This window comes from Aspergillus welwitschiae, assembly GCF_003344945.1.
Source record: "Aspergillus welwitschiae strain CBS 139.54b unplaced genomic scaffold BDQ94scaffold_90, whole genome shotgun sequence".
NCBI lineage: Eukaryota > Fungi > Ascomycota > Eurotiomycetes > Eurotiales > Aspergillaceae > Aspergillus > Aspergillus welwitschiae.
This window is the reverse complement of record NW_020798784.1, coordinates 1-26,863: the sequence shown is the minus strand read 5'-3', so window position 1 is coordinate 26,863 and position 26,863 is coordinate 1. Positions and strand designations below refer to the sequence as shown.

At 49.3% G+C, this 26,863-nt stretch overlaps 12 protein-coding genes across 12 annotated transcripts; 8 read left to right on the top strand and 4 right to left on the bottom strand.

Annotated features, from left to right (window-relative positions):
• The first annotated feature begins 1,781 nt into the window (after positions 1–1,781).
• BDQ94DRAFT_131111 (uncharacterized protein) lies at positions 1,782–2,468 on the top strand. Its single transcript, XM_026763958.1, has 2 exons — positions 1,782–2,083; positions 2,131–2,468. Exons 1-2 carry the CDS (start codon positions 1,904–1,906, stop codon positions 2,395–2,397), a joined length of 447 nt encoding a protein of 148 aa, XP_026619762.1. The 5' UTR covers positions 1,782–1,903; the 3' UTR covers positions 2,398–2,468.
• On the bottom strand, positions 1,801–4,401 carry BDQ94DRAFT_155045 (uncharacterized protein). Its single transcript, XM_026768405.1, has 4 exons — positions 4,331–4,401; positions 3,698–4,275; positions 1,880–3,649; positions 1,801–1,823 (listed from the first exon to the last, which is right to left on the bottom strand). Exons 2-3 carry the CDS (start codon positions 4,225–4,227, stop codon positions 2,539–2,541), a joined length of 1,641 nt encoding a protein of 546 aa, XP_026619761.1. The 5' UTR covers positions 4,228–4,275; positions 4,331–4,401; the 3' UTR covers positions 1,801–1,823; positions 1,880–2,538.
• Positions 4,402–4,995: 594 nt separating this feature from the next.
• BDQ94DRAFT_131089 (aminoglycoside phosphotransferase family protein) lies at positions 4,996–7,270 on the top strand. The gene is made up of 4 exons (XM_026763957.1): positions 4,996–5,203; positions 5,255–5,557; positions 5,615–5,998; positions 6,045–7,270. The coding sequence occupies exons 1-4, from the start codon at positions 5,128–5,130 to the stop codon at positions 6,926–6,928; spliced, it is 1,647 nt and encodes a 548-aa protein (XP_026619760.1). The 5' UTR covers positions 4,996–5,127; the 3' UTR covers positions 6,929–7,270.
• A 913-nt stretch (positions 7,271–8,183) lies between these two features.
• Positions 8,184–9,316, bottom strand: BDQ94DRAFT_164233 (uncharacterized protein; the record flags this gene model as incomplete). Its single annotated transcript, XM_026769955.1, has 2 exons — positions 8,184–8,923; positions 8,992–9,316. 2 exons carry the CDS (start codon positions 9,314–9,316, stop codon positions 8,184–8,186), a joined length of 1,065 nt encoding a protein of 354 aa, XP_026619759.1.
• Positions 9,317–9,441: 125 nt separating this feature from the next.
• On the bottom strand, positions 9,442–10,045 carry BDQ94DRAFT_164232 (uncharacterized protein; the record flags this gene model as incomplete). Its single annotated transcript, XM_026769954.1, has 3 exons — positions 9,442–9,479; positions 9,529–9,646; positions 9,746–10,045. 3 exons carry the CDS (start codon positions 10,043–10,045, stop codon positions 9,442–9,444), a joined length of 456 nt encoding a protein of 151 aa, XP_026619758.1.
• Positions 10,046–10,767: 722 nt separating this feature from the next.
• BDQ94DRAFT_155032 (uncharacterized protein) lies at positions 10,768–11,525 on the top strand. Its single transcript, XM_026768404.1, has 2 exons — positions 10,768–10,915; positions 10,969–11,525. Exons 1-2 carry the CDS (start codon positions 10,800–10,802, stop codon positions 11,249–11,251), a joined length of 399 nt encoding a protein of 132 aa, XP_026619757.1. The 5' UTR covers positions 10,768–10,799; the 3' UTR covers positions 11,252–11,525.
• A 4,857-nt stretch (positions 11,526–16,382) lies between these two features.
• Positions 16,383–17,890, top strand: BDQ94DRAFT_186403 (uncharacterized protein; the record flags this gene model as incomplete). Its single annotated transcript, XM_026775139.1, has 2 exons — positions 16,383–16,463; positions 16,674–17,890. The coding sequence occupies 2 exons, from the start codon at positions 16,383–16,385 to the stop codon at positions 17,814–17,816; spliced, it is 1,224 nt and encodes a 407-aa protein (XP_026619756.1). The 3' UTR covers positions 17,817–17,890.
• Positions 17,891–20,047: 2,157 nt separating this feature from the next.
• Positions 20,048–20,327, bottom strand: BDQ94DRAFT_155031 (uncharacterized protein; the record flags this gene model as incomplete). Its single annotated transcript, XM_026768403.1, has 1 exon — positions 20,048–20,327. A coding segment is annotated over exon 1 (172 nt), but the record flags the coding sequence as incomplete, so codon positions are not given.
• A 1,003-nt stretch (positions 20,328–21,330) lies between these two features.
• BDQ94DRAFT_155029 (uncharacterized protein) lies at positions 21,331–21,621 on the top strand. The gene has a single exon (XM_026768402.1). The coding sequence runs from the start codon at positions 21,361–21,363 to the stop codon at positions 21,529–21,531; it is 171 nt and encodes a 56-aa protein (XP_026619754.1). The 5' UTR covers positions 21,331–21,360; the 3' UTR covers positions 21,532–21,621.
• A 19-nt stretch (positions 21,622–21,640) lies between these two features.
• On the top strand, positions 21,641–22,678 carry BDQ94DRAFT_176180 (HMG-box domain-containing protein; the record flags this gene model as incomplete). The annotated part of the gene is made up of 2 exons (XM_026772635.1): positions 21,641–21,688; positions 21,761–22,678. 2 exons carry the CDS (start codon positions 21,641–21,643, stop codon positions 22,676–22,678), a joined length of 966 nt encoding a protein of 321 aa, XP_026619753.1.
• Positions 22,679–23,501: 823 nt separating this feature from the next.
• Positions 23,502–24,958, top strand: BDQ94DRAFT_164229 (uncharacterized protein; the record flags this gene model as incomplete). Its single annotated transcript, XM_026769953.1, has 7 exons — positions 23,502–23,696; positions 23,776–23,840; positions 23,959–24,055; positions 24,125–24,418; positions 24,462–24,541; positions 24,592–24,873; positions 24,931–24,958. 7 exons carry the CDS (start codon positions 23,502–23,504, stop codon positions 24,956–24,958), a joined length of 1,041 nt encoding a protein of 346 aa, XP_026619752.1.
• Positions 24,959–25,842: 884 nt separating this feature from the next.
• Positions 25,843–26,848, top strand: BDQ94DRAFT_176178 (uncharacterized protein; the record flags this gene model as incomplete). Its single annotated transcript, XM_026772634.1, has 2 exons — positions 25,843–26,754; positions 26,834–26,848. The coding sequence occupies 2 exons, from the start codon at positions 25,843–25,845 to the stop codon at positions 26,846–26,848; spliced, it is 927 nt and encodes a 308-aa protein (XP_026619751.1).
• Positions 26,849–26,863: the final 15 nt, after the last annotated feature.

Genomic DNA, 26,863 nt, shown 5'->3' with positions numbered 1-26,863 from the left:
ATCAACTGGGCCTACAGCTTTGTTAAACGCCACGAATCTCTACAAACCCGATTTGCTAGACAACTTAACTATCAAAGGGCCAAAATGGAGAATCCTGAAGTTATAAAAGACTGGTTTAATCGCGTATAGGAAGCTATTCAAGAGTACGGGATCTCATCAGATGATATATATAATTTCGATGAAACGGGATTTGCTATGGGAATGATTACTATATATAAAGTAGTAACTAGTTCCCAGAGAGCAGGTCGGCCGTCCCTAGTTCAACCAGGAAATCAGGAATGGATCACTGCAATTGAGTGTATTCGATCTAATGGAGAGGTTTTACCTTCGACCCTAATCTTCAAAGGCAAAACACATCTAAAGGCATGGTATGAAGGTCAATCCATTCCCTCTACCTGGGGGATTGAAGTCAGCGATAACAGTTAGACTACTGATATAATTGGTCTTCGATAGCTTCAAAAACACTTCATTCCGTTGATTAGAGGTAAACCAGTAGGCAAATATAGCCTCCTAGTCCTCGATGGCCACGGTAGTCATTTGACACCTGAATTCGACTAATCCTGTGCTGAAAATAAGATTATATCTATTTGTATGCCTGCCCATTCGTCCCATCTGCTTCAGCCTCTTGATGTTGGTTGTTTTAGCGTGCTTAAACGCACGTACGGAGGCATGGTTCAAAAGTAAATACAATACGGCTGCAATCATATCGACAAGCTTGACTTCCTAGAGATCTATCCCAAAGCTCACCAATGTGCTTTATCAAAGTCAAACATAATCAGTGGTTTTAGAGCAACAGGTCTTGTTCCTTTAGATCCTGATCGAGTGCTTTCTCAGCTCAATATTCGCTTGAAAACACCACCAACCCCGGATAGCCAGTCAAGTGGCTCAGTGCTTCAAACACCATATAATATAAAGCACCTTTTAAAGCATCAAAATACAGTAGAACGCTCACTTCGAAAACGGCAAGCAAGTCCAACTTCACCTACACACTCTACACTACGTCAGCTTCTCAAAGGGTGTGAGCTAGCAATAACAAACTCAATCATACTGGCTAAGGAGAATGCGGAATTACGCGCTAACCATGAAAAGCAGCTACAAAAGAGGAAGCGTTCAAGGAAGCAGGTGATCTATACAGAAGGCACTACCGTTGAGAGGCCCAGAAAGCTATACAGGAAGTGGAAGAGGTTCAAAATGATGAAGATATTGAGGTTGAACCTCAATCTCAATATACGGAGACCCCCTCGCGCGCGCCTCCACGCTGCAGTAATTGCTTTAATATTGGCCACCGACGTACACAGTGTTCTAAACCACCTACTAATTAGTTAGATAGCTTTTTTTACAAGCATTTGTGTTGATTTAGAGGCTTCATTTTGATCATATCGGGTAACCCTACCAGGAGATGGCCCGCCTGACCGTGTGGCCCGCCCGACCGTTGATTACGTTAACTAGTTAACCAAGGGGCTGAGTCAGCAGGCCGAATGGGGGGAGTCCACCGATCTGGTACGTCATACTAGCTGCATTGGTAACGAGGGGTTATTACTGGTGCGCGTCTAGTCACGACTGCCCTAGAATTATGTCTGTAATGGAAAAGCAATCAAATACGATGCGAATTTTAGTCGAGATGGGTGTGCCAACCCGTTGGTGCCTGAATCTGGGCATCTAATCCGGCGCAGAGAATAATACTGTTCATTTTTGAGTGGGGCCCATCAGGCACAAAATAGTTGCGCACGTGGCACGCTTCGGAAAATGTAATAATTACACGATGAGCCCCTCTTTTGCTTCTCTTCAGCTTTCAAGCACCAAGAAACCATTTCTATTACGAGGTAAGTTAGATACAATTTCCCTTTGATGAAGAAGCAAATGTCTAGTAATCCTTAAGTTAGTGTCTTATTCCCTATGCGAGATGGCCCCGACAACTGTACGAAAGATGGACATCGACTCCGAAGGCCAGAAATCATTGGAATCACTCCAGCGGGACATTAAACACGCGGTCATAAAGAAAACCGAGAACGGCAATGTACAATATTCAAACAGGAGTCTTGATGCAACAGTCGCACCACTTCTCAAGTCTTTGCATCTGGATGTAAGTAGAACTGAACTGAGGCCAGGCTTAGCTGACCGACCCTGCAGCATCTAGCCTATGCAGCGTGGAAAATCGTGAAAACCATAACTATTGAAAACGAGACCGGCCCTGAGTATATTATACCTGTCGAAACGGTCCAAGGAGATCCAATAATTTCTATTCCTACCAAGGATGAGAACTGCCCTGAAGGGATATTTACGCCAAGCGAAAGTCTACGTCCTGGCTCCTATGTATACCATGACGGTACTGTGCGCCTAACTGCAGGACTAATTTGCCTTTTCGTTGGAAAGCCGCAACTAAAATTGACTGCATGATTGATTACTCCTATTTATCAACAGGCTATTTGTCAACCCTGTTAAATCTGCTGTGGTGACTATCCATACGGCGGGACGAACCATGTCCATGATGGTTGATTCATAACAGAAAAGAGCCGGAATTCCGGGATGGAAAGGTTTCTAGAGAGCTGGACGGATTGAAATGAGTCTCCGAATTGTCATGTGATGCGTATTATTCAACAGCGGCACAATAGAGTTCCGATATGTGCTTTGTAGGCTCTCTAGGGAGACAGGAATCTTCGAACAAGGAAGATCTATGGCTGTTTGTTTTGTATTATCGAAAGCAATAGAGTCTCGAGGCAAGTTTTCAAAGTATCCAGAAGGATTAAACCGAGGCGGCGAGATTTCGAAGGGTTGCGTTTCTTCCGGTCGCATATCATGAATACCATTCTGCTGGAATGTACCTGGCAGCCATTCCACAGAGGCAGAAGGGTCTAGGCAAGGGATCTCTGTCGTTGCCGGTTCTGTACTATTCAAAGCAATGGAGTTTTGAGGTACCTGAGACAAGTTTCCCAAGTAGCCAGAGGGAATGAAACCAGGTGACAGGCAATTTGAAGGTCCTGTTTCATCTAGCTGTATATTACGCACATCACTCTGCTGAAATGTTCGTGGCAGACTCTCTAGAGAGGCAGAAGGGTTGAAATAAAGATCCGCGTTTGCCGACCACGTACCATAGAAAAGCTGGTCAACGTGTTGAGGCATCTCAGGAAGGTTTTCCAAGGAGTTAGAGGGATTGAAGTAAAGATCAAATAGATGCTCTTCCGTCTGCATGGGAGCCGCATTCCAAGCTTCGGCTGATGGATTGAGTACCTCTTCAGAGACTTGGCCTGTCAGTGTGCCATCGGGGACATGCGAAGAGGTTTCCCCAGACTCCGGCGGTTTCTCTGGGGAGCTGAAAGTATCGGGCCGTGGCCTCGGGTAATAAGAGTTCAAAATGAGATCCTGTTGAATTGAATTTCGAATGACTGGGGTTTTATTTCGATGAGAGGTAGTCGGAGGCGCTGAAGGTTTTTGTGTATCCTTAGTTCTTGCGGCCATTTTGCGGAGACGCCTTCGTGTCGAATTCGAGGGTAGCCGCAACTTTGAATTTTCAGGTCGCTTAAATGGACAGGTGTTTAGAATGCATTCAAATGCCTTCTGTAGGTCATTCTGATGCTTTTCATCGTAGGTCGCTTCCCCGAATGCAACAAGCGCCTCCGTCTCAATATTTTCTATCTTAGCCCTTTCAAAGCTAGGACAAAGTTAGCTGGTATATAATTCTCAAGAAGGGCAGACTGACTTAGATGAAGTAGCTTGCAGGGGGGTTAATACCAACTCTTTCCTCGTCAGAGACGAATACCTTTGCCCATACCGCTGAAGATGGGTGCATTTGTCGCATAACTTCTTATTATCCTTCCCGGGATAAGCTTGTCCCACAATATTTCTAACAGCTGCGGTAAGAAACTTGACTGACTGTGCCTGGGGAGATGCTCGCAATCGCAGTATTTCCCTTTGAATGATATCATGAAGAATGATAAGAAGTACCCTACGGCGTGCAGAGACTTTCTCACAGTCCTCAGTATTTCCTTCACAGTCTTCGAAGGCTGGGACTTTGGTCTCCAAGCATTCCCGTACCCACGCGCTTTCTGTTTGGAAGGGCTCAAATCCCCAAAACTCAGCGGAAGGGTTTGAGGTCCAAATGCCCAAAGTATCAGATGTAATATTACTTCTCCATTGCCTTGTAAGAGCGACAAGCCGTGTTATTTGCATTTTCGATAGTTTCTGGCCACTTTTGGACGTCCATTCCCGGAACCAAATATCCGCGTCCATCTCGAAAACAACAGCGCTGAACCGGACAGAATGTTATAACTGAACATACTATCAAACATAAATAATCAGCATTTTGCCCAGTAACAAGTGCATAATTACTTACAAGGTTCCCACTATCACATCAACCGCAGATTCACCCGGTCGGAAAATGGCTGAGGTGAAGTGATGCGAAACAAGATCAGTCCTCAAACCCCGCAATTACTACGGAGGTCACCAGGATGCTTTCTAAGCTTATCAAGTCACGTGATCTACACATATAATATTGCTTATTAATCATGTCAGAGCAGCAAAACGGCTCTGGAGAACTTAGAAATAAAACGATAACTAGTTACAAGTCAGAGCAAGGGAAAGTCCCGCGTCAGCGCCATCCTCTTTCATAGTAGCTCAGCCAGACAGTTCCGACTGCAAGTGCAGAAGAATATTTGCTGGGAGGGTCTCCCAAAGAGACGGAATTCCAGCTCTTGTCGATCATGCTCCGAGCTAAATGCCTGGTGTACTTGAGATGTAGACTTTGCGCTGCAACCACGAATGGTCACAGAATGACCATCAATACTTACGCGCTGACCACCAATACTTACGCGCTGACTACCAATGCTTACGCGCGACCACCAATAGATTAGAAGCGATTCAATACACGTCGGTCACCCAACCATTTGCCAAGAATCAAAAGAGCTAATATATTATGGCAATATCTATGTAATGTTTTTATCCTTACATAGAATCACCTGTAAATGGCGTATATATTACCATAATCTAGTTTACTTGGACCGGTTCCTATTACAGTTAGTCCCACTGGCTCCTGGCCCGCCCCTGCGGTCGCTCGCTGGATTCAAAGCATATGAACCTGCACTTCTACGCTTGTGCCTCTTCGATGTCGTTGACAGACCTCCAACATAAGCCATGTTGCCGTTCATGAGGAACTTGAGGAGACTCCGACGCAACCAGCAAATCTCGCAGATGTCAATCGTTTGCCGAGGTAAGGGGATGACGAACGTTGCGCAGGGAGGGCGTCACTAAGGTAAATAAGCAGGTAAACCCATCACTCGCGACGAACTTTTCACATATACCAATGGCCGCTTCCTCGTCGATGAGGACCGTCAGTTTTCCCGGCGCTACCGTAAATTCAACTTGGATGCCCTCTGTGATATAGCCGCTGCAGCTGGTGAGAGCACATCTCGAATCATTGCCATTGAGAAGCTCGAAGGAGGTTTCAGCAAGGCCCTTCTAATGAAAAAGGAGGACGGAGGTGAATTGATCGCGAAAGTTCCCTGCCGCATTGCTGGCCCGGCCTTCCTCACGACAGCGTCCGAAGCAGGTACTTTGGAATACAGTACGTATATCCTATACATCTCGTGGATTGTCAAAGCACTCATGCGCCACTTATCAGTCAGAAAGTACACGAGTATCCCTGTTCCCCGTGTCTTTTCTTGGTCGCCACACGACTCAAACACTGTCGGGGCAGAGTATATCGTCATGGAGAAGGCGATTGGGGTTCCATTATTTGAACGATGGGGCAAGATGACAGAAATCGAGAAACTGCAGCTTATAAAGAATTTGACTCAACTTGAGGCTCAATTGTCAGCTATCTCGTTTCCTGCATATGGCGGTTTGTATTTGCGTGCAGATGCAGATCGTTTAAAACACCAAGACCTCGGAGGCAACTTGGACGAACAGTGCCCCTTCTGCATTGGCCCTTCACCTGACCGCTCCTTTGACGTTGATGCGGCAGCTGATCTACCCACCGAGGATGAGTCAATCAACAATGGGCCTTGTAAGCTTTTGTTGTTCTTTACCCATTCAAACTAATGGTTGTGCAGGGAATAGCTTATCAGATCTCGGGATTTCAATTGCCAAACGAGAGCTCTCTCGGATTGCATCACAATTTGCAGACAACCAGTCAATGGCCCATCGGGGAAGCCCCCAAGAACAAATGCATCTCCTGAAAATTACAATCAGCCTGATGGGGATGTTGGATTCGCACCCAGTACTAACCCAACTCGCCAAGCCTACACTCTGGCACACTGACCTCCATATGGGAAATATCTTTGTGGCACCCGATAACAACTCCCAGATTACAGCATTAATCGATGTGCAGTCTCTATCGGTGCTCCCGTTGTTCCTTCAAGCGCGATGGCCAGTGTTCCTGCAGCCCCCTCGGGAATATACTAGAGGCCTTGTCCAGCCTGTGCTCCCCGATGACTTTGATTCTTTAGGCGAAGAAGACAAGGTCGCTGCTTTATGTGACTGGACACAAGCCAAAATGGCGAAAGCGTATGAAGTCTCGACCTTTATAGAGAACAGGCTTGCCCATAACGCCATGAATGTGCCGCGTGTTTTTCGGGAACTCTTCATTCGCACTGGAGAAACGTCTGATGTTGGAGTCGTTCCATTGCGAGAGTGCTTGATTGAAATATTTCAGAACTGGTCGAATCTGGGATTTCCCGGACATTGTCCTTATTCCTTCAGCCAGGAAGATATCGATGCACATAAACAGCAATTTGCTGAATATGAAGAGTGGAATGAGGTCCAGCAGCTCGCTCAGGAATCTCTAGACACCGACGCAGAAGGGTGGGTGGCGCCGCAGCTGGATTTTGTCCAAAAACAACGTCAGAACAAGGAGCTGTTATCGATGTATATTGCGCGAATGGAGGGGAGAAAATCTCCGGCAGAAGTAATGCGGATATGGCCTTTTCCAGAATAACAAAATAAAAAGGACTCGGACACATCGGTTGGCTGGTTTATGAATGAGCGATTTGCACCCAGGGCAAGCATCTGAATTTGATTGAATTGTCTGTGGACAGACGGATATATTTAGAATGCTACTACTGTAACTATGAACATGGAATTGAGTCGTCTCCAGTACAACCAATACGATCCTTTCCTTTCCGTCGGGAAAATTCAAGACGGGAAGTGTGATCAAAATTCTACCTTTTGCTTTTGCTTCTACTACCTCAAACTCATGCTGTAGTTTAGGTTCTGTACACTCAAGGTCTAGACATACTCAATCCGAAAATCCAAACTTCACGTGGCGGGATAAAGACATGACCCAACAAATAAGCGGCAAAAGAAACAGGAACAGGACAGTCGAGAGTTGAACGGATCAGTTACTGGCATTTACATTTTCGTCCACCCATTGGCGTTGTTGCCTTTGGCGAAATGGTCGAGCACAATTGAGCATGTGAATAGCTAGCTGATATTAGGGATATCGACTGTCTTGTACTAGTCAACGTAATTCTCACAAGCATTGGCTTTGTAGTTGAAGATGCATGCTCCAGTCCCGCAAGTTATAATGAAGCATTCTTTGATAATTCTGAGGAGTGGATGGATTGCTAGATGAGATCCAATGAGGAGATCTCTGGATCAGACTTGATGCTGCTCGTGATTGGATGCTACAAGATGAAAAGAGAGGACAGCCTCTGGTATTGGAGTAGAAGTTGTGCAATAATCTGATTTATTTTGGCATTGCGGTTCCCTACAGATGGAGTTGCTTTCGTTGATGAGGATATTTCTGGCACAATGAGAGGTTTGGAAATAACGTGAAACATAAAGCAAATCGCTGGGCCAAATGTGGCCTGACAAAGGTGTGGTACGGCTAGAGCACATTATGATGAAGTTGATAGGCGTCAAAAGCAAGAAAAGACGAAGCTGATTGACAGCTAGCATATCTGAAGAAAAATAATTGCATGAGAAGAAGCATGGCCATTCGATACCTAGACCAATAGTAATTTTTTCCCCCTTGCTGCTTAATGAGTACGGCTTCCGTTGTCCGTACATAAGGGAGAAGGTTGAGAGCGGACTAAGGCCAAACGCCATGGTGAAAGCCATATTGGGCTGAGACTCGAAACAGATCCAACACGGACGGTTCTCAGTAGACCCCGAGTACGAGAACATTTTGAGGGAATAGTTGGGGACGTCCAGGACATAAAACAAAGCCCTGGACGTTATTTGCCTTTGGGCTACGAACATGTCACCGGCCGGGCTTCAAACTTCAGATATCTTGACCATCGTCTTTGCAGGGATTTCAAATCCCTTCCAGTGAACCTCCGACCGAATTCCTCCTCGATACGTTCCCATTCATGTTTTCTGTACACCAATTTACGAAGGAGCTCATCTTCCGCATCCGAGTAAGGCCGGGCCCGTTGGCGGCTGGGGAATGAACGAGATGCTTCTGCTCGAGCCCTTGCCCTGGTTAGAGGGCCTCTGCCCGTGGCGAGCTCGGCGTACCCCAACCTGCTGCACGCGGGCTCCTTCCGACGGTGACACTTTGACCGGGAGATTCTAGATGGGCTACACACGGTAGTCTCAGTCACAGGCTGGGGCCCTCTGCATCCAGAGGAAGTGGCTTGTGATTCTTTATCCAACTGGCAGGAAGCCATCGGGTCCTCTGATCCCAACGTATCGGACGAGCCACTCTTGCTTCCATCAGAAAGCGGGATCATCGGGCTAATCTGACCATTTCGGCCGTTACCGGCAACATTGGGGTGGCTTTCGCCGGGAACGCCTATCCCACGAACTTTGGATGTAGCTGAACTTGTTTCGGAACCGTTATCCACAGTTTTGTGGGCCAGAGAAGCTTCGCAGCTCTCAGCATCACTTCTTCTCCATATCCTGGAGAATAATTCATCCGGGTGGAGCAAGTCGTCGCTATTAATGCTGCTTGTCTCGTCACAGTCATTCTCAAGCCCGGTGACTGAATCTGGGCGGGGCAAGTTCACTGGTAAAGAATGAGCCTCAGGCAGCAATATGTAGTAGACCTGGACGAACCTTCGCCGGATGGACGGATAACGCTATCTGCATGAGGGCTGCTAGACACCCCATTGGAAGAAGCAGTTGCATGATGGTTCGCAAAGGGCCTGTTCTGGCCATTGTTCACAGGGATGGATTTGCCATGCTCAACGTGCTGAGCTGCCACGTCGCGAAGTGCGGTCTTAGGCTGGGGGGAAAGGGGAGTGTAGGCATGGAAGTACATGGAAATTGGAGGTTTCGGAGGCAATGGGTGCTTCATGAGGGTTGGGGAACGTGACCCAGGGAAATTGCAGGGTAAAGGAGAGGGAGTTAAGGGACCATTGTAAGAAATCTGGCGATCCATCTTGGAAAATGAGCAAAAAGTGGGAAGCACTCTGGGGACAAAACTTTTGAGGAAATGGATTATGCTGTCTGCGTAGCTGCGTAATGATTTTCTCGAGCTGGACCAGGGTATTTATAGCCAACAGATCAGGGACCGACTGAGGTTCCAAGACCCATGATTGGGGCTTCAATGGAGTAACACGCCTCCCAAAGCCGGACCGGATGGCCATGGACTAAGCCCGGCCCTGTACTCGTGCTCACGCGCCTCACGCGCCATGAGTCTGGAAAATGATTGTTGTATCCATTTCACTGTGAACCCAGCCAATGCAATCGACCAGCCCATGGAGTTTGCCTGGGATCACGGTCTACCGCAGGGACACTGCAAGGACTACCCATAGAGAGTATATGCTCTAATGCACGGCTCGAACTCCGCCAAGTATCACATCACCACGGAATATAGCCGAGCTTCAACAAGTAGCACCGCAATCTTTCCACATTCGAGTAATGACAGGGCGCACTCGACCGGACGATCGGAGATGAAGGACCAATCGGCCATGAAATCGGTAAGCAAGATGCCGCGAATATGTGAATGGCAATGGCAATGGCGGTGACGGTGACGGTGTGCCGCTGCCGAATAGCCGGCCAGAGCCATGAATGAGGCATTTATGCCATTGGACATGGTCCTCCGAGGCGCAATTTCGTCAGTATCCCAAGTAATCCAATCGCATAGCAGGACACTCGGGATCAACATGGACTGGGGCGAAGACAGAGACGCAGGGACGGGCGACCGCAGGAAACGGGTAAGACGGTGTGAGGGTGAGGGGTAGGAGGAGCAAGCGTAAGCCGCAACGCGTAATCAGCCTTGCAGCCTGTTCGAGCATCAGTCTCTTCGGTCCTTGAATCAGGGAAGGGCGGATGGTAGATGGGTACCTTTGAAAACTGGTAGAGAAAACGAGGTCCCGTACGAACAAGCGACGCATTTTCTAACAGTATAGGCTAAAGGGCAGGCAAATAACCACTAGACAAAAAGGCGGCAAAACAGAAGAGAGAAAATCCGATTCAGCTGAACAGCCGGTCAGAGCTGAAGGGGTGGAGGCGACGGGAAACGAGGGCGCAGCCGCAATTTCCGACAAGGAAAAAGGGAGGTAGGGTGGCGAAGAAGGCAGCAGGCAGCAAGATTTTTCATTTTCGGAGCAGGTGTGACGAGGGGGCGCGATGGGGTGAGTGCAGAATATGGGAGGGGGATTGAGGGAAGAGAAGGGAAATGGGAGGACCAGAGGTAGGAGGTTCTTATATACTCGTCGGAGGTGACGGGCGGTGATGGGCGGTGATGACAGTACGTCGTATCGGGCGACTAAGCCGAAAGCGGCAAAACTAACTGCAACAGGAAATTCACAGGTCCTCGGATTACATCATCCACCACTACCAACGACATCGGTGCCACACCGAAGACAACCTCTTCTCCAACCCAGACAGCTACTACAGAGAACGTCGGCTGGGGCAGCATGATTGAGTCTAGCTTCAAGACTACGATCTATTGTTCTTTCACCGAGCGGTGTGGTCATCCAGATATTTCCTCGCCCTCTCTCCAATCGGCCTGCGAGGCTCTTGTTAAAGATGGGTATGTGGGGTCGTTTCCTCCAGCATGGTGACTCTGGCTAAGTTTAATTCAAGGTGCGCCAACCCATATGTTGGGAGCGACTTTTTTGGCGGAGTGGGATTCACTGCCAATAACAAATTAGCCTCCTGTATGGATTCAGCACCTTTGACAGTCGAGGGCTGCCAGGAAGGGCTCAGACGTGCAGCAAGCTATGTTGACAGCCAAATAGCATTGAAAGGTGACCGGGCGTGTGGAGGCTTCGTAAATATAGCGAATGCGAATGGCGACGAGGCGGGGGCTATTATAGTGAGCGGCACATGCATGCCTGATTATTCCAACATAATCATCCCAGCATAATGGTGCCCACGGGATCATAGAGGATTAGAGGAGTCTGCAGCGGCTTCCCTCCTGAGTGTTTAGTATTGATTGCTCTAAACTCTATAAAATGGCTTTAGTGATGGATGAATCAGGCTCCAGCTAGGTTGTCATCATAGACAAATCAACTCTTGGCACTGTTTTCTCTCACAACTGTAACTGCCCGATATGTTTCTTAGACCTGATATTCTAGCCAGGGTTACCTCGAAACGCCATTATATGCTGTCAAGAAAAAGCACGGAGCTTTGAAGATGATGATAAAATGTTCTACCATAGAAGAGGGATCTGGAGTACGAGCTTGAAGGGCATGTCGGAACCGAACCATCCGGTGACATGCAACGTACAGAAGGGGATGGGAGACATGCCGGGAAGTATCATATCTTCAGCCGTTGCCACAGGCCTGCAACCTATCTTACTATTCTGACCAGGCACATCAAGCTGCCTGTCAAGGTATGGGACCCACCGGAACATATTCCTCGATGGGCTATTAGGACTTGCATTCAACGATGCATGCAGATCAGCAAGAAAGTGTCACTATTCAATGACAAGCAGCAGAATTTGGCGGGTTGAACAGAACTGTATCTCTCAATTAATCTGCTAGGGAGTACATTTGTCTCTGGGCCAGTCAAACCATCCATTTTATAAGTGCTTCAAGAGATTATTAAAGTACCCTTGGAGCTGTCCTTCCGGAAATGCAGGCCTTATACACGTGGAATTATGCCCAAAATAAGTGGCCGTACTGCCATTTTCGCTTTACGCCCTATGTGCTTTCGTATAGTCTGCTTCTGTATCATCGGAAAAGTGGAATCCTCCGGATATTGTATGGGAGGTGAACGCGGCTCTGTATGATGGCTCCTGCTTGCGGCTGATGCGTGGCCGATCCAGATCACGCCCGTACGTCGTCTGCAAATCCATCGGTAAATAGGCCGGTGCAAGACAAAGATCAACAGGAATATCGTAGTTCCTCCAACAGCAGCGCTGACAGACATGCGCAAGCTCCGGCGCGGTATAGTCCGTGCGCACCGAAGACCATCAATCACCGAGCCACTGTAAAGGGATGTTGTTGTTGTTGCCGTATTCGTAGATGTTGGCGTCCTACTTGCTCCGCAAGCATCGCGGTTCCCAAGAGACACAGTAGCTGACACCAGCTGAGCGCTGTTTGCGAAAAGATGTTCTGCAAATTTTCGTATCTTCCCATTAACAACAGCCAAATCGTTTATACATAGCCTCTTTCTGTATAGTATTGCAATATGCGCGAGTACAACGGCGCTGGAAATCCTGATGCTTCATGAACTATGGACAAACCACTAAAATACAAACGGATCTACCACCAACTGGGGGGATCTACACGGTGAAACACAAGTTGCTCACTGCATGAAACGTAAGATATCCACCCACTGGAATCGTCTGCCCGAAAATGCCTTGAGCTTGCGTTCCACGGTGATGATGGAAAGTTGGTCGTTTGAGCAACACACGGCCTGGAAAACCATCCCGGGAGGTTCGGTGGTCACATCTGCTCCGATATTTTAAGTTCACATTTCGTCTATAGCATGCTTTTCACTTCCTCTTGTATCTCTGAATTGACCATACATCTGGACTGATCTTTGTTCCCACATGCGTGGAAGCAGCCCACCCCTATATAGGCGGCTACAGGCTTTGCGGACCACGTTAGGACTTCAAACCTCGCGCACTGCCTAGATAGGTGCCAACAGCCAGGCTACGGTGGCAAGGGAACATGGAATCGCAGAGCATGGTGATCTCGATCCAGGTGTTGTAGATCAGTCTAGTGGAGGTCCCAGCTCGTTGGTAGAAAACAGCGATGGAGGTTGTGGACAAGGACAGGGCTTTGCTCTTCTAAACGAGCACAGTTCTACGTGTCCCCGAATCTGCTTCAGATAACTGCACAGTACAAGTTGACATCATATCTAGACTGTGTGAACGGGTGTAGTGAGTGTGTGGCCCCATGCTATCTACGAGGCTGACGCAGATAAGTGCTTTAGAGTCTAGCCTGCAGGGACTTGCCTAACAATAATACAGAACGACCGGCGTGTCACTGGTGTTAAGTTTCGTGTCCCACAGCATGGAAGCGACCTTTGAACGGCCCTGGCTGGCTTCTCCACTATTCCAGGGCAAAATGCAACACTCATACTTCTCTTTATGACAGAAATACAACCTGACCATTCTACGCTCTTGACTGGACTGCGTTATACCGTGCTATCAAGACTGACGGGCAGATGCCGATGATTCCGGACAGGTTCAACCTGGAGCAGCCGCGGAAGCGGGCCACACTCTTTACCAACCGAAATGCCAGACCCCGGGTAGCTTCCAATGCCAGACAAAGGGCGTCCAGGGGTCGGCACCTCTGAACTCAACTAACCTTGCCGTCAAATATGGTCAAAATCATGTCGCCTGGGACAAATTTACTTTGAGGCACTAGATAACACAGCACTTTCACATGGAGACAATCGTTGACCAGTGACGATGCTCTTTCGGTGACATCCAGACAATCCTACCCCAAAGATGGGGATCTGTAGTAGATTACGATGGCGAATGAGTCTTGTGATACTTCGATTGATGGAGCCCTACAGCAACAACCGAATGGGGTTCTGAACTAGCAGGTCTATCTTTTTGAAGTTTGCTCTAATGCAGCTGATATAGGGCCAAAACACACGATAGCTTTCGTTCGATCGCGATACATGGCGTCGTGTTGGGCTTCGGTGCCGTTTCGGTGCAATCGTGGCCAATTCCAAATCATCGTGCCGTAGTTCCGAACCGCCAACAGGGGCTTCACTTAGGGGGACAAGGCTTTGGCTGGCTCAATTTGGGAGATCGCTCCGCCATCGCCCAGGGTTCCCATATTTTGGGTTGCTCCAGCTCCTTAGTCTTCGGTCATTGCCTTTGCGAATGGCCAGCTCTTGACACAAGCTTCGTATGGTAACTATATGGTGTTGTCTCCTACATCATCTTTTATCATTAATCAGCTGAGACAGAGAAACGCGTCTGGATCTCTGAGGCTAGGAAATGCTTACCAATAATTGGCTACCAGTATCCCGGGATGACCTATTAAACCTTGGTAATCTGGACCAATGACATTGGACAAAGGGTCGTGACCGAAAAGCCTGCCTCTAGTGTCGTCCTGGGAAATTAGCATGACTATCGATTGAACTCGCAATCCAGGGTCTCAGTAGATCTGGTGTCTTTTTGGGACAGGCGAGGTGTCCGCCGATTACCCTAGCATTGCGACAGAATCACTGATGGTTTTCAACGCTCCGAAAGACTTGCCAAAGCTGGAACCCATTCTACCATATTTCCGCAAGAAGGCTGTTCAGCTAGACATTCATGTCTAGCACTGAAAATCGCCGCGGATGACACGTTTTGGAGGATGGTCGACATCTACAAGTCATATAGCTGCTGTTCGACATGCCTCCGTGGGGCCACCCGAGACACCTCACATAGCCTTATTGCCCATATTGCCTGTCCATGGTCTTTTATCTCTTGCAGCCGGTCTATTCACAGGTCGCTCTCACCATTTTCGGGGTATAGAGGTAGCGACCCAGTCTATTCAAAGCGAGCACTGTACCCGATTCATATTCCGTATATAGTACGTCACTGGGTCTCAGCAACCCTGCGAGACAGTGGATTTGGTCCCACCAGCTGCAATCTGGGACCATCGGACTATTGATTCGAGGATGAGCAAACTGACTATAGCGGTAGTGTTCATCGCTATCTCAATTAGAAAGGTCACCGATCCATCTCTCCTATCTAAAATGACCCGAGACTACTGTTGTAGTCTATTCTCATACCAACATGCGTTCGCTCACCACGTCAATGTTCGGAGAACGATCGCAGATCGCAGGCCATCCTCAGGGCATGGCATTGCGTTCGACAGCGTTCTTCATCATCGGCCAGCGTTCGCAGCATACCGCTTGGCCTCCTTCCGTGAATAATGACCGCGCTCGTCCCCATCAGAGCTGTTCTTTAAATCCAGATGGCTTTGTACCGCTGCACAGTGCTGCCTTGATATGGGGGCAGTGGTTGTAGTATTTTTAGATACCCTCTGCGGAGCATGACTGCGAAGGCACTCATCTTTATTTCCCCGTTGCTGACGGGGTAACAAGGATATTTTATTTTGTTTGCTTTAGCACCTAATATGCAGCCGTTGGAATCTAAGCTGTCAACAGTTACCATTCAGTTCACTGACTTTTGTCCGTTTCGTATAAGGGTTTAATACCGGTAGGAAGTATTTTATCGTAGGGAGTCAGCTGGCTGCGACGCCAGGCCAATGGTAGGAGGTACGGCTTTGGCGACAAATCCCTCACAGATAGGCTTAATATGTGCGTGCGCAATACCCTTGGAAGAAGGATCTCATGTGTAGTAATTTGGGATGTTATGAATTGCGCACATATGAGAGAAATCCGTGTATTTGTAATGAGTAATGACCTCTTAAGTGGGACAATAAGAGACCATGTCCACACCGAACGCAATAGCGTCTTATCCTGCTGCAGCAACTGCAAAAGTCTGGCTAAGACAACCACTCGGTAAACTGTAGCTCAGGGATCTTAAGGACGGCAGATCTCCCATAAAAGACGGCCTATGCCCTTGAGAGCTGTGCTTGTGCCCCTGGGGACCAGCAGAAGACTAGTAACACTATTCCCCTGATTCCAGCCACCTGTTAGACGATTTGGAAGTCGCTTTTCCGCAGTTGGGACTTATGGCCATCTTGGCTATTTTCTAGCAGGGTCTTCAGCAGCTTGACATGTATGATCAATATGAGGCCTTGGCTCAAATCCTAATAAACCATGTAGACGCTGCGTGGGCATAGATCTGACATAAGACCAGAACATATACAAAGAGATTAACTAACCAATTCTTTCGCACAAAATAGCATCCCGGCCAGGTTCTCTCTGGCGTGCGCTGATCCTCCCACATGTTCTAATCTTCGTTGCTCTGTGTAAAGAACAGCCAAGCCCTTCCATAACACATGGACAAGCAACGTTTACTGTCTTCGCTGGACGCGAATGATCCCCCGATGTCAAGAGATAAATGGCGGACCGATACGCACGATGGTAGAGGTGCGCTCTCAGGAGAGGAAGGCTCTGTATCCGTTGCAGCCATGTTTCGCCAGCATCAAGAAGACACCAGTACCACTGAGCCTGTCGAGGACTACCAAAATATTGTTCAGGCGCCTACTAAGGTATATTCGCGTTACACTCCCCCCAAGTCACGTTGTGAAGCCACTGTCTGCTGAGCGAGCATAAGCTGAGTAGGACAACAGCGCGAGATGGACCGAGCTTGTGAGAGTTGTTTCCGTCGGAAAGTCAAGGTACGCAATATCGCGAGATACAGGAACGGTTGGATAAAAGGTTAGTAGGCAGAACTTCTAATTCACATGACTGGCAACTAGTGTTCTCGCACCTGTCCTTGCGAAGAGTGCCAAAGACGTGGAAACAAGTGTGTTCCTCGCAGTCGACTGGACCGACGGAAGGAGACCATCATTCTCACATCGCCTACTGGAACCTGTGCGGAACCTCCACAGAATCGCAACAGTCATGCGGACCAGCCTTCCAGAGAAACCATACGAAGTTTCGATGTTCCTGCCAGTGAATTGGTGGAGCGACATCAATGGAGCGCGTCCAATCTGGGCCACGCTATGGACGCCACCATCCCGTGTGACTATATTGCTAAACATGGCCCACCCATCACATGCACTGCAAACGTTACTTTTTGCGAAGAATGGAACATGACTATGAAATATTGTGACAGCAGTCTCCCATGGGAGACTGGTGCGAACACGGGCTGGAGAGCCCCCTGTATCGCGTTCATACCCCCGGACTCGTATACGTCTACAGACAACTTGACTGGGGAGTCTATGCCACATCCATGGTTCTCACCGCTGTGGTGTACAAAGACAAGCTTGCAAACGACATTTTCCGAGCCTTTCAAGGGTTGGAACCGGTCGCAATCCCGGGATCTGATCGGGTCCGAGACCAACTTTTTCTCACCTCTGCCTATTCCTGCTCAGCAGCTCGTGGGATGGCCCTCTGAAGGTGGCGCTGAAGAATCTTGGTATGCGAACAGAAGCGGCGTCATGCCCATTTGCGGAGCCCACTCACAGGAGCAGTACCCTCTGGGCCCTTCCTTTGATCTGCTGGAGCTTATTCCCTCATCCGTTGCAGCCGGGCTCTCTTCTATACCAGAGACTGTGCCACCTAGCTTCCCAAGTTTCCCTGGCGTGCAGCAGGTCGAAGAAACCAGCTTGGCGCTCCCCACCGAATCTCCAATGCTATCGCCTCCCTGGGATCCATTGACGACCACTCCCGCAGAGGCTCACATAGCCGACATCCGCAGCCGCAGCTTGCATCAACAACCATTTGTACCCATGCCTATTCAAAACATCGAGTCGGTAGTACCTCCAAGGCTACACAATGCGATGGATTATCAGGAAACTTATGTTATGCCATTTGTTAATGTCGGTGCGAACGGCCAGGAGTTATCTTGTGATCTCACCGTGCCGGAAGACCAAGTCGAGCATGGCCGCTTGACCTAGGCGTGCGATTACAATGTTCAGAGGACGTTGAAACAATGTTTCGCAATAGGGAAATGGCACCTTTTTCGTGTGGCGTGCTTGCATTATGGTCTAATGATCCTCATCTATCACTGTTTATCCCGTACTATATATCTGCCATAGCACTGAAGTGTATGTTGGTATGTACTATAACGGTCGATTATTGCAGACGAGACCAGCGAATGACACGCGAATCTTCTATTCATAGCTGCCTAGTACGTATGCAATATCACGTCGTATGCGTTGGATTACCTTTGTACTCACGCCCCTCAGTATATGCGGCATGTGCCAGATATGGTATTAGCATGCTTCGCTGGGAGCATCAAATATGAAAGCTACGCCAGGAATTTGACGAGAGATATTTGCCAAACCGAGATGACTTTGATTCGCAGAAGAGGCTCTCAGATGTTATAGCAAATCCCGCACAAACGAAATGCTGTTGTATATAGAGGCTTATGAATTCTTCATTCGTCTTCTTTCATATGTACTCTCCAAAACATCATTCCTATTAGCATTTCCATCATACCGCAACATACTGCATGCTTCAATGTTCATAAAGCTATCCGTGTGTGCTGCACACTTCCAGTGACTTTCGCTTCCACACCCACGCAATGTGTAGACAGGATATATTTTCTGTGTTTCAAAGTTGTGGTTCGTATCATGTACCGGCCAGTGAGTCCTTCTTGAGCGTAAAATATGCGAACCTGAAACCTCGAGCAGCTCCAAAGGCTGATTTGTCCAGTGTCAATTTCAGCTGATGTCGATTTCTGTCCTACGAGGACAGGTCTGTCGTCATTAAGCGACACTCCTGGCCCCCACTGGACTTCTCCCGAAGCCGTCTACCATCGTCTTGATGTAGTTTTACAAAATTCTCTTACCCCGAGAACCAGATCACGACTCTGCTACTTGGATCCACTGCCGTATCTACATCCTATCGCTCCTATATCCCCGTATGTATAAATGGGCCCGCGGAATGGGCATCTGGACGGTCGTTGCTGTGACTGACACAGCCCATCTCATCGCCCATCAAAACACGCCTTCGCTACTTCTATGTCGTCTCAGGTTTTCGCCGCCTGCCGTTGTCCTTTTCAGTGTCTACTGGGCCCTGCGGAGCGATATTAAACACTATGATTGGCGCGGTTATAACCGGCAGTGTCGCGTATTGGACCATGCGCAGCTATCCGCCTGCGGTATTGCCCTCTTCGACGCACGATATCCGAGCTGGCTAGCGCACACGCTACAATGTATCCATTTATTTTACTTTCATTTGGAATCTTGAACGCTTACCAGGTAAGATCGGTGTATATCTTGTTGAGTTTAGTTCTGAAAACTATTTCGCAGTGGCCAGGCAGGAGCTCAGTTCAGACGCGTGGATCCAGAAGCATGGTTATAAATGCTCACTAATCGGATCAATTTGCTTACCACAACTTGTATTTCTGTATCCGAGTGAATCGAACAGTTCAGGGGTAATTTAGGTCTATGACGATATAGCCTATCTATGTAGAGATCACAGAGCTATTCTCGATTGCTTTCGTGGAACACGTGCCCACGTCCCGCGCAGGCCATGGCGTCAAACAATTGCTTAAGAGGCTCCTACCCACCAACAAACGAATAAAGTCCATTCTTTCCCTGGGGCTAGCTCTTCGCTTTACCCACCACAGCTGGGATCCTTTCACGACGGAGGCGGCGGCTGACGTTCAATGAACGCGAACGATCAGGGCGTCAGAGACGCCAAGTATATCGTGTCACAGCGTGAACTGCGCCCTTGAGCAAAGCTAGCTTTCCCACCGTTCCAGGCCGATGCAACGCTCACAATATCTGACATAAATGCAACCTGATCATTCTACGCTCCTGCCTGGATCGCGTTATAGTGAATTATGAAGATCGACAGGCCGATGTCCCTTGCCATTCCAGCAAGGCTCAGCCATAAGCAACCATGAGAGCTCACCACAGCCATTTTAGCCGAAATACCACATCCCGGATAGCCTTCAACGCCAGACAAAGAGCTTTCGGGTGACAGTGTTATGGAACTCGACTGGGCCTGCCGTCAAGGAAAGCCAAAATCCTGCCTCTGGCAAGAAAGCTATTGAGGCACCAGATGGCGAGACCTTTACAGAGACGATCATTCGCTATCTTCGGTCACATCCGGACGATCCTTCCACAGAGACGAGAGTGTCGTAGATCGCGATGGCAAAACAGCCTGTGGCACCACCCAAGGACTTCTCCAGCGACAACAAAGGGAGATCTAGACCACGGGATTCATTTGTTAAAGTTTGGTCTACTGCGACTGGTATAAGTCTAGGGCGCCCGAAAGGATTTCGCTCGATTGCGATCGCATGGCGACGCGTTGGTGTTCGGTGCTGTCCCAGTGCTATGGTAGCGAATTCCAAATTATCGCGCCGTAGTCCCAACACGCGTGTCCTCTTGGGGCGGCAAGGCTCCGGCGGCATTCGAAAGATCACTCCGCGATCGCACGGAGTACTCATATTCTGGGTCGCTCCAGTTGCTTGTTCTTTAGTCTTTGCCCTTGCGAATGGGCAGCACTTGTGCCAAGCTTTCCTGCACTAGCTGCTCGTCTGCACTAACTGCTCGTTGTGGTCTTCTACATCCTCTTCTATACTCAATATGCCCTGACAGGAAATGCGTCTGGGGCTCTAAAGGCTGGGAAATTCTTATCGATGATTGGTTCCCAATTCCCTGGGACAATCTATCAAACCTTGATTATCTGGACCAATCACACTGGAGGGAGGAGTGTGCCCAGGAGATCCTGCCTCCCATGCGGTTCCGGTGATTTACTGTGACTATCGATGGGACTGGCTATTCCGGGGTCTCAAATCTGGGGGATACTTTCTCCGAGCCCTACCTTGAGGGCGACTGACTGATGGCTTTCGAGCCCACTTGGTTCAAGATCCTATTCCGCCATAGTTCCCTAAAAGGCATTCCAACTATGCAAGTGTGTCTTGGAGTGGGAATCGCTGCGGATGGCTCAGATTAGTGGATGCTGGAGATTAACAAGTCCTGTAATTGCTGTTCGGCATGTCTCAGTTGGGCCACCGAGGACGCCCAATACAACCTTGTTGCCTAATTCGGCTGCTTACAAATGGGGATCTCATTCCTTGCGGTCGGTCCACTCACACGTCGCTCTAACTATCGCCGAGTATACCGAAACAGACGCAGCCAATTTCAATCCGGAACCCTACGAACCTTTGTCCGTGACTAGTACGTCGCCTCATTGCAGGGGTCCCTGGGTGCCAGTAGACCACAGTCCCACCAGTCGCGATAGGGAAGAATTCCGCTACTGGTTCAAGATGAGCAAGCGAGAATGTAGTGCCAGTGCTCAAGTTGGAATGAAAGCACTCCGATTCATGCCTACTCTCTATAATGACCCAAAATTGCTGTTGTGGTCCATCCCTATAACAACGTGCGCTCGTTCACCACGTCATTGTTTGGTGACTGACATTTGAATCATCAATCTGCCCCCAAGGAGGGTCTTTTCGTCTAATTCTATGGAGAATGTCCAACCTATATGCAGCCAATTATCCCTCCATATCCGATGAAACCGGGACAGAAATATCTACCTTTCTCCCATCACATCAAGAGGTCTGATATCTGTCTTGCCGCACCCATTCTACCAGCCATGTTTCACACCTGGTACCGCCTGTGCAGATCTCAAGCAGTAGCTCCCGTGCACTTCTGACGTTCCATCCCCAGGCTCTGGGGAATACACCGTGGTAGGCATGCACGGCAACCAGGAGCCATAAATTCTCATATTTTGACGGTCTCAGCGCTTCGATCAGTCTGGCCCTATGGCAATGATTCAGGCCAAAAGCCCCAATCCTGTGGTTTCACAGCCGGTGAGATGATTTCCTCCTGCGCGTCAGCTGGTAGACCAGGCGTACCAACTCGGTGCATGCTGATCTCTGTAGGTATTTGACGGAACCCATGCCTGCGCGAACTCGTTCATCCCGATGGACAATACCGATGCGGACCAAAAACAGCCAGAGCCTTGGTGTCAGGACAACAGAGTCCGACGGTCGAATCGCGCTGTAGCCATGACAAGGAACGGCCAAGTCGAGCACGCAACGTTGAAGCTCAATCTAGACCTACCATGCCCACTCAGCGAATTGGCCAACGGCACGCCGCACACCCCGGTTAGAGACATGTGCGCCTGGGTCGACCGCCCGGTCGAGACACGCCACCAGGAGGCTCTACAACGGCATGGCAAGATTCCACGTCCGATGAACTCATTCATGCTGTACCGGCTGGCGTACAGTGATCGAGCGAAGTACTGGCTCGCCCACGATGATCATCAGGCCATCTCCATCCTCACCGGACGGAGCTGGAAGATGGAACCCCCCCACATCCGTAAGCAGTACAAGACGCTCGCGGTGATGGAGAAACAAAAGCATGCTGGAGCGCACCCGGAACATCGGTTCTCGCCATCAAACAAGAAGAAACGATCGCGGACTGCAAGAGCCCGTTCTCAGAAATTGGTGTTGCGTTTGGAGGCGTTCCCTAAAGTCACCCGAAGCTCTCAGCCTCACGCTGGGTCTACTTCGTTGAACAATGACCGCGTCAGTGGACCCTCCACAGGACCATTCCTTGCAGATGAGGAGACCCTTATCCAAAGGAATCCGTCGAATCCAGCTGTTTTTGGATCATTGCAAAGTGCCGGCTCGGTGTGGTGGCAGGAGATAATCTACTCTCAGATGGCCTCTGCTGGGCAAGTCTCCGCAGGCACCCAACCTTGTGTCCCTGTCGTCACGGGGCAACCGGGGATACCGGACTCTTCTTGCTTTGTTCCCCAATCTGGATGCCCTGGGCTCGAAGAAGGCAATGGTTAGTCTGCTTTACTGACACTGTCTGTTACGTGTGAGGATTGTGAGGTTGACGGGGAATTGCTTATGGAAGGGACTCAGGGGGTTACGGCTGCAGGCCAGTAAGTAGCATATATGGTTTTTACGGCATGTTCATCACATATACATTGGGTATTGGCGTCTAGCCTCAGATGCGAGGATCTCATGCATAATTATTCTCGGTTCTTTCGTACAGTGCGTGTGTAACTCAGAGGCCCGTGTTTGTGTATTGAGCAATGACTTCCAGGAGACCATGTCCGCGCCGAAGGCCATAGGACCTCATTTTCCTGCGGACGACTGTTCGCCGCGACACGTAGGAAGGCGTAGCCCAGGGGCCGTAAGAACAACAGGTCACCCCGGAAAACGGGCCAAGCTCCCGGAAACTGTTTGTGTGCTCCTGGGAGCCAGAATGTTGCTCTTGAGAGCGACACTGCTCCCCTGATTCCTGCCGCTCGTCACAGGAACGGGAAACCGTTTCCTGCCTTTTTGAACATACGGAGGTCACCTTGGCTACTACCGAGCAGACTGTACAGCAGACTGACTGGAGAAGGACATGATCTGCACTTCTATAATTCAAAATGATATTGTATTGGCATGCCGAGCGCTCTTTGTGCGTGATTCGATCGTGCTATATCGCTACTGCGTGATTTGAGTCTGCCCCTCAGACCAGAGCATACTATAAATGATTGACAGGCTAACCATTACGGACACAAACATCCCGACTAGATTCTTTCGGGTATGTGCTAATTTTCCCACCCATCATCACGCGTTTGGCATCTGTGTACCTACCAACCAAGCCATTTGGTCACTCATGGACGAGCAGCGGCCACTGCCTCCGCTGGAGGATTATTATACCCAGGTGTCAAGAGACGCATTGCGGACCGACGAAAGACTTGGCGGAGTTGCAACTGCAGCAGAAGGCTTCGCATCGGTTGCAGCCCCTGTCCGTCAGCAGCCAGAGGACACTAGTGCCACTGAGCCCGTCGAGAATCACCCAAACTTCGATGTGTCTACAGAGGCATGTTGACGTTCCATTCTCCTCAGACCTGCAGCGCGACAACCATAGCGTGCCAAGTGAACATTAGCTGATAGACGGAAATAGCGCAGGGTGGACCGAGCATGTGCGGAGTGCGTTCGTCGGAAAATCAAGGTACGCGAAGCCACAAGGAACTGGGACTCATGGAAAACTGTTGGTCGACAGTGTCTTTGACTAACGTAACAGGCTATTACTGTTCTCGACCCTGGCCCTGCAAACCGTGCCAGGGAAGCGGAAGTACTTGCGTTCCTCGGTCAGATCGACAGAGCGTGAACCATCGTACTATGATGTCTACCGAACCACGCACAGAGAAGTCGCCAGTCAGCAGGGTTTATCCAGACCCGCCCTCTAGTGACATCTCAAGAACGTAAGGGGCTCACGCCAGCGCATCCATCGAGGGATACCGATGGAGCGTGTTCGATATGGGCCGCGCTTCAGATGTCGCCGTCCCAAGAAACAGTGCTGCTGAACGTGGCTCACCCACTACGTGTGCTGCATACGATGGGAACAGCACTCTTCCATACCAAATTGGCGACAATGCAGGCTGGGGGCCCCCATCTGGCGCAATCGCACTCGCGAACTCATATATGCTCGCAGACAACTCGACTAGGGATCCTACGGCGGATCCATGGTACCTGACGCAGTGGGCTATGGAACCATGCTCGTCGGAGGCATTACCCGCATCTTTCTGGGTTTGTGACCTGGTCTCAATCCGAATATCTGACCGGGTCCCAGACCGACGGTTTCTCACATCCGTCTATTCCTGCACCGCAGGCGGCAGGGTGGTCCTTTGGAGGCGAGGCCGAACAGCCTCAGTATCCGACTAGATGCGGGATGATGTACTTCTGGGGAGACGGCTCTCAAGGGTCTACCATCCAAGTCCCTCCTTTGATCCGCCGGAGCCTATTCCCTCGTCTGATGCACTCGGGATACCTTCTATCCTAGAAACTGCGCCACCGAACTTCCCAAGATTTCCTCGCTTGCAGCATGTTGAGGACGGCAGCTTGGCGCTCCCAGCTGAGTCTCCAATGCTATTGCCTCCCTGGGATCCATTGGCGCCTGTTTCCGCAGCACTGCCTATGACGAACTTCCACCGCCGCAGCTTGCACCAGGAACCATCTGCGCCCGTCCATGTGCGGAATTTCGAGTTGCTAGTACCCCCATGGCTACAGACTTGGATGATTTACCATGGAATTTGAGCCAGCTCGTTCGATAACGTCGGTGTTCAATAGCCAGGAGTCATCGTGGAATGTCACGGTGCCGGAAGAGCAGATCGAGCATCGTCCTTCGAGCTAGGCGTATGACTTCAAGAATGCTCACAAGAAACAGGAACCGTTTTTGTAGTAGAGACGTGGGACTTTGCATAAGTGAATGTATGCGAATAATACAATATTACGATATATTAGTGCTTTTCTGTACTACCATTTACCTACGGTGCCGACGATCATATTATACTATCTGCTACTGCTTTATGTCAATAATCAGGACAGCAGTAAACGGCTTACAGACGTTTGCTTCATACCTATTTGCCGCATATGTAACATCATCCCTTCGAACATGACAGGACTAAAGGGGACAGGCTCAAGGTGTACGTTGCTCATAACCGCGTATACCTATTGCCAATCACTACTTTCGCTACCAACAATCGTCAACAAAATGACTGAGCAGCCCTGAGAATTTTCACAACAAGCAATTCTTGTAGAAGGACGTACTCACGAAGACCTTTGATCTCTACACTATACCTCCGCAGTTATATGCTGCAGGTGCCAGATCCGGGACGGTCCCGAATAAACTTGTACGAACCACTGAGAGCATTATAAATTCAAAAGTAATATTTGATCTCAGGCGGAAGATATGGCAGCTACCTGGAGCAGTGTCCTTGCTAAATCCAAGATGTAGCTTGATCAGCGGGAGAAGACGGACTTTGAGTTTCATGTCAAAGCCGGCAAAATATAATGGCTTACATCGCTAGAGGGATATACCTGATTGTCACTTACATTTGCTTTATTTCGCATCTCACGCTAAAGCAGCTAGCAGACAAGAAATAAATCCTCCGTGTCCGGATTGTGATTACTATCATCTATCCATCCACCAAATCTCTCTGGCTGTAGCAAACATGGCCAACACACGTTCAGGAAAGGATACTTCAAAACTCACTGGTGTCGACAAAAACACCAATTCTCGAAAGACCCGTGAAAGAGATGAAATGGCCGCCCAGAGAAGGAAAATTGAAGACAAGCGGAGACAGCGCCAGCAGGAGCTCGAGTCACTCCGGAAGGACTTGCTAGCGGCGGAGAGCCAATTGAAAGGCTCGCAGCTTACCGAGGATGATAGGGCCGAGCTGCAGAACAAGCACAACAATCTTCAACAAGTCATCCAATCTACGGAAGCGGATATCAAGAAAGATGACGAAGATTTGATGGATATTGATACGAAGGAACATGCTGCCACAGGTTCCAATGATCAGGCCCCTGAGAATGGCGCGCCATCGATACAACCACAACCTGTGCCGCCGAACACTTTGTCCCCGAGTGGAGATGAGACGTCGGTGAAGCAGGAACCAGTGGATGCGTCCCATGGACAGGGGCAGGGACAACATAAAAAAGCAGCGCTTCCTGATCCTGATACCGCAAAAGCGTCCGTCGAGGAACCAGATTTGGTCGGAAGTCCGAATCCGAACGAAGATAACGACGGTGAATTACTAGTCCGATTAGATGCATTATCAAAAGATGGCCATTCGAACGACACAGCAGACGCGTGGTTCATGATGCTCGCAGCCGAGAAGCTGATTGTTCGATACGGGCCAAAGCAAGCGTGCAAGTATGTCATCCAATCCGGCAAAGGACACAATTTCGATGGTCTTCCGCAAGTATCCGATCCAGAGTCGCGGCTTTGCTCCATCACGGAGAAAGACAAACGGGGAAAAAACCGCCGTCGCTATGGCCCCGAGAATATCGAAGGGATTGTTGGTGTAGCAATTCTGGAGAGGCCCCCTAAAACGAAAAGCTCTAAGGCGCCAACGACCTATGTGAAGCTCAAGTGGACTAATATCGAAGAGGAAGACAAACATTTATGCCGAGATGGTACCAATTGGATTACACGAACAGATCTCGTCGAAATAACCAATGAGGAACTGG

What these genes read in the sequence shown, in the direction of transcription:
- BDQ94DRAFT_131111 (XM_026763958.1), top strand. Translation starts at nt 1,904, where the DNA reads ATGGCCCCGACAACTGTACGAAAGATGGACATCGACTCCGAAGGCCAG. An exon ending in TCAAGTCTTTGCATCTGGAT is followed by an intron (nt 2,084 to 2,130) that starts GTAAGTAGAACT and finishes CCGACCCTGCAG; the next exon opens with CATCTAGCCTATGCAGCGTG.
- BDQ94DRAFT_155045 (XM_026768405.1), bottom strand. Translation starts at nt 4,227, where the DNA reads ATGGACGCGGATATTTGGTTCCGGGAATGGACGTCCAAAAGTGGCCAG. An exon ending in CTGCAAGCTACTTCATCTAA is followed by an intron (nt 3,650 to 3,697) that starts GTCAGTCTGCCC and finishes ACTTTGTCCTAG; the next exon opens with CTTTGAAAGGGCTAAGATAG.
- BDQ94DRAFT_131089 (XM_026763957.1), top strand. Translation starts at nt 5,128, where the DNA reads ATGTTGCCGTTCATGAGGAACTTGAGGAGACTCCGACGCAACCAGCAA. An exon ending in AGCAGGTACTTTGGAATACA is followed by an intron (nt 5,558 to 5,614) that starts GTACGTATATCC and finishes GCCACTTATCAG; the next exon opens with TCAGAAAGTACACGAGTATC. An exon ending in GTCAATCAACAATGGGCCTT is followed by an intron (nt 5,999 to 6,044) that starts GTAAGCTTTTGT and finishes ATGGTTGTGCAG; the next exon opens with GGAATAGCTTATCAGATCTC.
- BDQ94DRAFT_155032 (XM_026768404.1), top strand. Translation starts at nt 10,800, where the DNA reads ATGATTGAGTCTAGCTTCAAGACTACGATCTATTGTTCTTTCACCGAG. An exon ending in GAGGCTCTTGTTAAAGATGG is followed by an intron (nt 10,916 to 10,968) that starts GTATGTGGGGTC and finishes GTTTAATTCAAG; the next exon opens with GTGCGCCAACCCATATGTTG.
- BDQ94DRAFT_155029 (XM_026768402.1), top strand. Translation starts at nt 21,361, where the DNA reads ATGCAGCCAATTATCCCTCCATATCCGATGAAACCGGGACAGAAATAT.